The sequence below is a fragment of the Trichechus manatus genome, unplaced genomic scaffold (genome assembly GCF_000243295.1).
Source record: "Trichechus manatus latirostris isolate Lorelei unplaced genomic scaffold, TriManLat1.0 scaffold00105, whole genome shotgun sequence".
Classification (NCBI taxonomy): domain Eukaryota; kingdom Metazoa; phylum Chordata; class Mammalia; order Sirenia; family Trichechidae; genus Trichechus; species Trichechus manatus.
In genome coordinates, this window is record NW_004444041.1 from 2453118 (window position 1) to 2464568 (window position 11451).

At 38.6% G+C, this 11451-nt stretch overlaps 1 protein-coding gene across 3 annotated transcripts in view; it reads left to right on the top strand.

The window, feature by feature from the left end:
- PRKG2 (protein kinase cGMP-dependent 2) overlaps positions 1–11451 on the top strand; it is a 115436-nt gene that overhangs the window by 41984 nt on the left and 62001 nt on the right. For all 3 annotated transcript variants that reach the window (XM_004383107.2, XM_023737600.1, XM_004383106.2), the window contains exon 6: positions 2836–2899. In XM_004383107.2, coding sequence (XP_004383164.1) covers positions 2836–2899 — 64 coding nt within the window. The remainder of the gene's footprint in view (positions 1–2835; positions 2900–11451) is intronic.

The window sequence follows — 11451 nt, forward strand, 5'->3', positions numbered from 1 at the left end:
TCTTGGAAGCTGTAACACATACTGTAAGGTAACGATTAGTGGTAATAATAGTGATGCATCATATGATTTAAAAAAATTAAGTTCTTTTGAAGTATAGTAATTTTATCTTGCAAAACTAGTGTGGGAAGCCATTGATTTTGTAAAGTAAGGCTTTTTTTGTAGGGCTATACAGTGCCTAGCATATGGTGAAGGCTCAATAAATATTGAATGAATGTATTATTGAGGTTTCTCATGTAGAATCTTGCTGATTTATCCTCCCCAAAGCAATGACTCCTGGCGGAGAGCTGCAATAATAACAAGTGGGTGTCTTACTGATATGTCAGCCAATGCCTTTAGCATAATGTTGTGGGGTCTGCCTGAATGTAGGTACTTTCAAAGTCCAACAACTGAGCGACACAGGTTAGAGTTTAAAACTAATGAGACACACTTATGCAAGGGCCAAAGAAAGATAAAGAAATAAACCACTGCTCATGGGTTTACATTTGAGTGTCTCAGAAATAAAACCTGAACCAGTAGGCAGACTAGTTCATTCACTTGGAGTTTAATATATTATCTTAGTGGGATGAGCTCAGATAATTTACTAGTACATCTTCCTTCCTTTCTTTTTTCTCTCCCTTCCTCCCTCACTCCCTCTCTTCTTTCTTCCTTCCTTTTTTTTACCTCATTCATTCGTTTGTTTATCCATTCAACAAATACATATTGCCAGGCAATAAACATTGTGGATTTGGTGGTGAGCACAATAAGCCTGACCGCTGCCTTCATAGAGGGAGACAGACAAAATATTTTTCCTCATATCTCTTTGCCTACCAATCCCCAAAAGTGATAGATTTACAGGAGAGAGTTTTCACTAACATTGTAGATCCCAGATTTTGACGAGAATTAGAACTTTCATGATTGGCATGTGGTGATCAATGGCAACTTCTGTTTATCCCTTTACCATTTCCACAATATGTTGTTGTGTGCCATCGAGTTGATTCCGACTCATAACGACTCTATAGGACAGAGTAGAACTGCCCCATAGGGTTTCCAAGGAGCGGCTGGTGGATTCGAACTGCTGACCTTCTGGTTAGCAGCCTGAGCTCTTAACCACTTCACCACTAGGGCTCCTACAACAATAGGTAGATATATTAGGGAAATACATTTCCCTTTTTTTTGACGTATAGTAAGCTTTCTTTTTCCATTTACATTTTTTATTATGAAGTATGTGATATATGTGTATATATGAGGATATTTCATACATATATAAGTTATAAAAATAATAATAAAATGAACACCCATGAAGCTACTGTTCACCTGAAAAATTAGGAAGGTAACAATATTATAAACTTCCCATGTACTTGCTCCTTCCAATTTCTCTACCTCCTCCTCCCTCTCTCCTTAGGAGTAGTCTGCATTCTGAAGTTTAGTAATCATTCTCTTATTATTCCTTACAATTTTGCATAAAGTTTAGCTTAGGCTATGTGTGAACTTTATAAAAACGGTATAATTTTTGTGATAAAGTTTTTTCCTCATTATTGTTTTCTAGGATTCATTTACGTTGGTTGGTTCACTCATTTCTTCTGGGTAAAGTTCCACTACAGGACTGGACCCTAGTGTATTTATTCTACTCTTCCACTGGGGCTGTGTTTGCAGTAACAAACGATTCTGTTGCAAACATTCTTATACGTGTCTCCTGATCACATGCCTCTTGGTGCACGTGTACAAGTCAGTCTGGAACTCTCTTTCTCTTAAAAAATCAGGTCCAATTGTGTGTTTTTGAAGTACAGCTCTTTTTTTTCCTTTAGGAGTATCAAATTTTAGATGGTAAGAAAGAAGGATTAATCTTATAGAAGTTATATTAGTAATGCTGACTAAAAACGAGCATAGAAGAAGGGAAATTTCTCTAAGAGAACAAGTAACAGTTTAATCATACCAGCTTAATCATACCTATTGTTTGGAGTGGAATTTCTGATTTTTTTCTAATAATAGTTTTCAGTATTTTATTTCAGTCTTTGTATATTATTATCTGTAAAAGTGATCCTATTACATGCCTCTGCATATCATTAATTTTAAAAGTGAGTAAAGTATGACTAATCATCAAAGATTATTTCAGTACTAGTTCCATGTCACCTTGGATTTAGTCTTTACTTAATTATAAGGATTTTGATGAAAATCTGATCTTCCACTGGAAGCAGAGCTTCCTCACCTATGCTGATAGAAAAGATACTGAGATGTGGAAAGCAACACATTTCTGGGTGCGATTCACTCTGAAAACAAACAAAAATGTACATACGTACATTTTTTTCCCCCAACAGATCACATTTGATTTTTTTCCGTTCTTGAATTTTGCTATTTTTATTTGTGTGTGATATATATGTATATGACAGACATACATACACGCACATACATATATGTATATATACACACATATATATACACACAAGTGTGTGGATGGCACAGATGGTTTGCATTTGATTATTAATCAAAAGATTGGCGATTCTAACCTACCCAGGTGGGCATACCCAAGAAAGGCCTAGCAATCTGCTAGATTAAAGATTACAGCCATTAAAAACCCTATGGAGGTCAGTTCTACTCGGTAATACATGGGGTCACCATCAGTTGGAATTGACTCGACAGCAACAGGTTTGATTTGGTTTTTTATATATGTTTGTCATAATAATTTCCCGTTTATTTAAAATTTAATTATTTGCATGTGCTATATTTGAAGGTTGCTTTGGAAGAATTAGTGGTACATGTACATTGTATTTTTTAGATGCACGTAAAGATAACTACATATATGTGTATTCATAATTTAATTGGAGATAATTAAATAAAGGTTTCTATTTCATTTTGTAGTGTATCCTTGCTGAAGAATTTACCTGAGGATAAATTAACCAAGATCATTGACTGCTTGGAAGTGGTAAGAAATTTTAAAGAAAAAAATAGATTTCTTTAAAAGATGTAATCTAGTCAGGTTATTAGCACTGCAAAGGAATACAGAAAAGATGGTATAGCACCAGTCTACAGAGACCAAAAAACCTTTTTCCTTTTTATATTGTGAGAAACTTTAGACCAAGTTATACTGAACTAAGGGACTAGGATGGGTTTAGGGACTGTTCTGAAAAGTGTAAAAAGAAATTGCATTTGCATGTATAAAGTGAAATTTGATTTACATATTTTAATATTTTTCATACATTTTGTAAAACTAATCTGCTGCACTCAAGAGGCATTTGATTTTCTACAGTTAACATTACAATCCCTTACAGAGTTTTCATAGTAGTTAGTGGTGTATGATTAGGGAAATGGGGTAGAGAAAAGGTATGTTAGTGCTTTTGGTGCTAGGCCTCTGAATCAGGCTTTGAAACATTCCATACTTGAACACTTTCGGTCATGAAAATACATTTTAAAAAACCGCAAGATACACTTAACAAGCATTTTACCTATTTTAACGTCTAGGGAGAAAAGCATTTTGGAATGTGCTCAAAAACTTGTTTGAGGTATCACCCAGATAGTTGGTTCGAGTCCAAGATCAGTCAAGTCCTTTCATGAATAATGCTTTTATGACAGGCACCATAGATTGTAATTATAGGCATTATTTGAAAACCTCTTCAGATCTCAGAGATTAAAATTCAAAGCAAATAACCTCTCTCTAATTTTTTTTTTGGGGGTGGGGAGGGCCGTCGACTTTATTGAAGCAAAGTGTTTTTTACAGAATTTAAAGGAGGTGAGAAATAGTAGTAAAAGAGTCACATCTAGACTTTAAGCTTTTATAAAGCTGTTCTCAGTGGGAGGAAAACAAAACAAAACACCCCCACCCCCGCAAGCCTGATTGTTGACAGATTCATGTCTCTGTCAATCACAATGTACAATGTAGACTAATATCTGTTGAGAAGGAAGCACAGACCATTTTATCCTAAAGTGTAAGTGACACCAGTCATGTTTCCATTTACAATTCGTGGAACTCATCCAGCTGTTTATCAAGGACAGGCCATGCTGACACAGTGCCTGGCCTTGTGTTTCCGGGAGGTTCAGATATGAAGTCATTTTCAAGAGGGCTGCTTGCCCTGCATCTCTTGGGATTTACCCCAATGTAACATAACACAATCACAGATGTTACAAATTAATAATTCATCCTAATTCCTGAGAGTTTTTTTTTTTCTTTTTAAACTGAAGAGGCTCTGTATTTTTGTGTTAACTGAGGAAATCTGTTTTTAATATAATACTAATAGAGTAGATTCACCAGAGGGGAATTCCATGCCAATAGCAAATATTAAAATTTAGAATCATTAAAAATGAATGGTAAATTAGACATATTTACAGCAGCCACAGACAATAGCTGCAGAATATATAGATGGGGGTCAAATCCAGTATTAATTAACATACAATTCGAGTTAGAAAGTCTCCTCTTTTAAAACACGCCAGAAAGGCTTTCTTATATCTCAGCGTTCGAGGACAGCAGCACAGTTTATAAGCGGTTCTTTATTCATACCTGGCAAACAAACATGTCTCTGTAATGTGTGAAAATTCTCAAATAAGAAAGTGATTAACAAGGAAGTAATGAGATCCACTTAGCTCCAAGAAGAGCTCATAATTTAGCAGCAGAGCTTGGACTAATGACCCATCAACACACCCTGACAACAGTCAATCACTAATGCATCGAAACTATGACAGAGCACCCGCCGAGTCCCAGGACCAGCTGTCCCACAAACTGGCTCCATAATCTTTGAGAAAAACAGGCTAAATCTGTCATGCTGTTTAGGAGTTGATTTGGGAGATTTTTGCTTGTGTGTGTGTGTGTGTGTGTGTGTGTTTGTGTGTGTGTGTGTGTGTAGGGGGTGGAGGTCAGAATTTTTCATCACCAAGCAGTTGAGTTGATCTGATTGTGTTTGTTAAGACTAGTCTGTTAAACTCCTAAACCAAATAGCCCTGATTGTGCAGTGTTCCAACATCTTTTCTTGCTTTAGCTTAAATTACCCAGAACATTCAGTTCTGGATGCAGACGTCACCTTTAAGCCTCTTCCCATATTCTGATGGAAACGTGAGAGTGGGAATAATACCCGCATACTCACTGGTATACTGTAAGAATTAACTAATGAAAATCATGAGGCATGACACAGACTCAGAGTGCAGCGTAACTATTAACGATAATGAAAACGGTCACGTGACTAATGCACCTGGCAGTTGTGCCCTGCACAAGAGAAGGGTGGAAGGGTCTCTGCTCCTACGCACAGATCAATCTAGGAAGCTTGGGGTTTGACTGTGCCTTCCTGAGCTACAAACATTTTGATTGACCGTAAAGTCACTTAGCTCTTTGTTACAGAGCTATTTGACCCAGTGGCCCTCTGCACTGTGACTCTGACATGCCATCTTTCATGAAGCAGGAGGTGTAGTGGGAGTGGAGGCGGGGGCGACAGAGTAGTATGGAATGTTCTTTTCCTTATTCAGATCACCTGTGGTGCTTGTTAAAAGGCAGATTCCCAGGTACCAGCCTACACTAACTAATCAGAAATTCTGGGTTAGAGGCTCAGAAGTCCACATTTTAACATTTTCAATATGCAGTTCTTATGCTTATTGAAGTCTGACAACCATTATAAAATTATGAATATTGTTGTTAGGTGCCGTAAAGTCCGTTCCAACTCATAGCGACCCTATTTACAACAGAATGAAACACTGCCTGGTCCTGCGCCATCCTCACAATTGTTATGCTTGAGCCCATTGTTGCAGGCACTGTGAAAATTATGAATAGAATACATATATTCAGAGTTTGTCACAACCTGCCTCTTCATTCAGGAATTTTCCATTTTTAATCATTTTTAAAAGTCTAGTCTTCATTTCTAGTCCCTACTATCTATCACTTGCAGGAGACCTGGTGGCGCAGTGGTTAAGAGCTCGGCTGCTAACCAAAAGGCTCACAGTTTGAATCCACCAGCTGCTCCTTAGAAACTCTATGGGGCAGTTTTACTCTGTCTTATAGGGTCGCTATGAGTCAGAATCCACTCGATGACAACGGGTACTGTCACTTGCCTAAAGTGAAGTGTTTTTCTCATGTTAACAATTATATCCAGAGCCATAAGAAAGTTGATATAATTGTGGGTTTTGCCAGTTTATGGACCAATTAGTTAAAGTGTGGCAGCCAGGTGTTGTAGAAAGTTCACTAGTCCAAAGTACAGAGATTAGAGATTGTGGTCCTGCCTCTCTCGCTAACAGCTGTCAATTAACTGTGGTGGGCATTCATGTCTCCTCATTTACAAAATGGGGGGTGGGGCAGAGCAAGCTACATCACTAGGGGCTGTGTTTAAATTATATAATTCTATAGAGTAATTTCTGTTGGGTTCCACTTTGTAAGATCTGGTTCCTTGGGAACAACCAATCACAGGTAGTACTAAATTATGTCTGAATGGTTGAGGTTGATAAGATACACCTGATCCAAGGGTGTTTGCTTTAAATTTTCTATTTTAAAACATTTACACTTTGCACTTTGGAAAAACAAAAAATAGCTGGTGGAAACCAAAATAACTATAAACAATTTTTTTTTTAAAGCAGTGAACTTAGGTGCATAGCTCCATGATACATGGCAGTGTGTGTGTGGCATGTCAAAAATCTGTGTATCATCAGTCCTTTGTCATGAAGACTTCTAGCCGCAAACTAAAGACTTCATGGAACTCTTAGCCTTGTTTCTTTCTTTGTATCTTCCATCACCTCCTTGGATTTTTCTTCTGGTCTTATATATTCTATTCACAGGCACTCAGACTCTCACGTTTTGCCCTATATCTGATTATCACAGAACAAGCATTTCCTTTACAGTGAAAAATATTTCCATCTTTTGCAGCTGCTGCCCAGTTGTATAGTTTTCTTCTGACCTCTACCTCTCAGTCTACCCTGGAATTTATTTTCTTCTTTTTTCTTGTAGTCCTACACTAAGTGACTACTCTGAAGGTTTCTAGACATCTTTTAGAACATCTTTTTCAGATTGTGGGTCACAGCTCAGTAGTGTGTCATGAAACCAATTTAGAGGAACTTTTTTTTTTTTTTTTATATCAGAGTATTAAGTATGAGGATTGTTTTAAAAATATTTTTCACTTTTAGATAAATGTCTAGGTATGTGCATGTCCACATACGTGTGTTGTGTGGATATATAAAACGTATTTCTTAATGTAGGTCAGAGTCAAAATGCTTGGAAACCATTGCTGTGCAGGATAGGGTCTATGGTTCCATGGTCCTCTAAGGGACCCCTTTGCAATATGACCACAAGGACAATAACCACACTATTTGCATTTCTCTTTTTGGTCTTGGTGACCACCATGGCTAGACTGGCTACACTCCCCACTTGACAAATACTGGCCAGTCTAGCATCACAGCCAGCATTTACCACTATATATTTTTGGTCTGACCTATTTCCACAGCCTTTTCTGATCTATGGAGTTACTGTCAACACACTGGGAGGTATTATTTGTATTCCTCCCATGGTTTTGGGTGACAAAGAATCATCTCTGGGAAAAGTACCGCTAGGACGGTTGTCTCTTAAGAAACAACACAGCTGTTTCTCAGTGTTGCTTTTCAAGCTCCCCCTTCCTCTCTTTAACTTACCTAGTCGACAGGAATTAAAACCATGCCTCTGCCTACATCCAAGTCTTCATAATAACCAAAGAACAGCCTAGCAGCACTTAAAAAATCCCCCATTTCCCTTTTGCTCCATTTGGGAATTGAGATTGAGATGGGTACATGAGGGACTGAAGAGCACACTGTAAACAGGAAAATCCACATGACACCAGCAGTTTTAGTAAATGGAACATTAGATACATAATGAAGATTCTTGGGCTGCGCAATCTTGGTCACTCACTGACTTAACCTCCAAAGGGCAGAGTCATTTCAACTGTAAAATCAAGCTTGTATATAGCAATGGTAGGAATCCCTGGTTAGTATAGATGTTTAAGTGCTTAATTACTAACCAAAAGGTTGGTGATTCAAACCCAGCCAGAGGTGCCTCAGAAGAAAGGCATGGCAATCTGCTTCAGAAGGGTCACAGCCAAGAAAATCCTATGGAGTGCAGTTCTACTCTATAACACATGGGGTTATCATGAGTAGGAATAGACTCAACAGGAGCTGGTTTATATAGCAAAGGTTTGTGATAAAGCTAAAATGAGAAAGAATAAAAAGAATTGGAATAAGCAAATTGTGATTGTGAAAACGACTATAGCACTCAAAATGTTATTGTTCAAATAAAATAGAAGTTTGTCTCTTGCACAAGCAAGGTAGTCCCAGTTGGCTTCACACAGCCAGACAGGAAATCAAGTTGTGCCATTTTCAACATGTGGTTTCCACAGTCCCACTGGGCCACACTACTACAATGGGGAGGGGAAAGTGTGATGACACATACATGAAAGAGTAAATGGGCTTGGCCTGGAAGTAGCGCACATCACTCTGCTCATATTCTCTTAGAGAGAGCTTAGTCACATGGCCACGGCTAAAAGCAGGGGGCCTAGGGAGTGTGATTTACCTGGGCAGCCATATATTACTGTGGGAGATTGTGATGTATGGCTAGCAGCCCTTTTCACAGGAAGTAAGAGTTATCAGTTGCCTGGTGTGTACCATATGTGCCATCAGGTGCCTTAGATATACTATCTCATCCATTCCTCAAATAGCATTAGGTGTGGTAGGTAATATAATCTTAATTTTACAGAAAAGGGAACTGAGGTTCAGAAGATTTAAGTAACAGTTAAGCCAGTGATCATCTTTCTCCTTGACATGGTAATCATTAATTGCATGTCACTGTGTTTCAGACTCTCATAGTTGATTCATAATCATTATCTTTAATTGGCTTATTGTGGTAGGCAGAATGGCTCCTCCCAAATGTTCATGCCTTAATCCCTGGGACTTGCGAATACGTTACGTTACGTGGCAAGTGGGACTTTACGGATATAATTAAGGATGAGAACCTTAAAATACAGAGATCATCCTGGGTTATCTAGGTGGGCTGAATATAATTACATGAGCCCTTAAAAGAAGAAAATTTTCTCGGACTGGAGTCAGGGAGATGCAGCAGAAGTAGAAGTCACAGATTCTAAGCATGGGAAGAATTCGATGCACCATTGTTGGTTTTGAGCTTTAGGGGGCTGTGTGTGTGCAAGGGCCAGACAGAAGCCTCTGGAAGCTAGGGGTGGCCCCTACCTGACAGCTAGTAAGGAAACAAGTTTTATCCTACAACTATAAGGAACTGAATTCAGCCAACAACCTGAATAAGCTTGGAAATGGATCCTTTCTCAGAGTCTCCAGAGGATACTTGATTTCAGTTTGAGAGAGCCTAAACAGAGAAACACAGCTGATCCACACTGTGCTTCAACTTTTGACGCACAGAAATTGTGAGATAACCAGTGGATGCTGTTATAAACCATTAGTTTTGTGGTAATTTGTTATGGCAGCAAAGGAAAACGAATACACTTATCCTGTCTAAATCTTTGAAGTTAAACGTTCTTATGTGAATTTTATGGAATGATGATAGTGAAAATCACAATTGTGATCCATAATTAGAAAGTGGCAGAACTAGGATTTGAATCTAGATCTACTTTGCTTCAAAGTAATGTAAACAGCTTTTAAGAGTAAATGACCAAAGGTGGTAGAGGCTCGCTCCGAGGGACAATCCCACGGAGCTGAATAATTACAGGACTTCCGGGTAACATGGTGCTATAGACAGAAGCACCATGCCATCCCTCCACAGCAAAGATCTGAAAAACTAAGTCAAACAGAGACAGACATCAATCCTGAAACGATAAGCATTAAATGAAGAGATAAAGATCTCAGCCAAGCACCGAATGGAATAGGAAACTGACAGAGAAGAGAGAGCTAGGAGAGATACACGCAGAGGTCCCCTATCAGCTAATGCAGCACAGATCCGCCATCTTGGACACTTGTCGCAGATGGGCGAACAGGGAGTACAGGAAAGCAGCTTCACAGAAGTCCCAGCAGGAGACAGAACAACCGTCTCTCATCTCTCTACTCCAATGGCAAGCTCCCTTATCACTCTTTTTTGTTTGTTTGTATGTTTTTGCCTCCTGTTCCGCTCTCCTCTCTTTCCTCTTTCCCATACCCATCTTAGCTCCACAGATCACAATCTGTTCCCTCTTTCCAGCCTACCTGCACCCTGCACTGAACACCACACCCCCAAATAGCACAGGCATGGCCTACTGGAACCTGCCATGCACTGATTCCTGGGCCACACTGTTGGCACTAGTACGTGCTACAAACAGCCCATCCCAGCAACTCCCCTTCAGCTGGACCTCCCTGCTGTACCAAACCTGAGCAAATGACCCTGCCCATTAGAGAAGGAGGTGAAAAGTATCGTGCCCACAGGCAAGCAAACAACAAAGAACACACAGCCCACCTGCTCAGACATAACCAAATAAAACAAAAAAGCAGGACGAAACCAACAAATCTACAATCAATAAGTGAGGAAAATTAACTACTGAATGTCCCGAAGACAGCAGTCAATATCAAAACATATTAAAAAAACAGGACAAGATGGTTCCAGTAGACATCCAAAATAAAACACCAGATGACTTTCCAGTAGAAACAAAGGCACTAGAACTACCTGATAGGGAATTCAAATCTCTAATATTCAAAGCTATCCAAGAGTTGAAGCAAAAAGCAGACAAAAATGAGGAAAAAATAGACAAACTCATGGAAAAGGAAGACAAATTCATGGAAAGTACAGACAAAAAAAAAAAAGGAAGAATTCAGGAAAATAATACAGGAACAAAATGCCAAAATAAATTCACAACTAGAAATCATACAAAAACAACAATTAGAAATCCAAAAGGTAAACAAGATTTCAGATATGGACAGTGTCATAGAAGGGCTGAGGAGGAGGTTTGAAATGATGGAAGACAGGATCAGTGAAAATGAAGACAAACACTTGGATACAACTCTGTTTGAGGACAAATCAGAAAAAGGACGAAGAAAAATGAAGAAACCCTGAGAATTATGTGCGATACAGTCAGAAGCAAAAATTTTCAAGTGATCAGACATTCAGAACAGGGAGAGAAAACAGAAAACACAGAGAGGAACACCGAAGAACTGCTAACAGAAAACTTCTCCAATATCATGAAAGATGAAAAGATGACCATCCAAGAAGCTCAATGAACCCAATATAGGATAGACCCCAAAAGAAAATCACCAAGGCATATAATAATCACACTCGCTAAAACCAAAGACAAAGAATCCCGAGAGCAGCTCGAGGAAAACAGAAAGTCACATACAGAGGAGAAACAATAAGACTAAGCTCAGATTATTTGGCAGAAACCATGCAGGCAAGAAGGCAATGCGATAACATATATAAAACCTTGAAAGAAAAAAATTGCCAGTGAATAATAATGTACCCTGCAAAACTCTCATTCAAATATGATGGTGAAATTAGGACATTTCCAGATAAACAGAAATTAAGGGACTATGTAAAAACCAAACCAAACTTGCAAGACT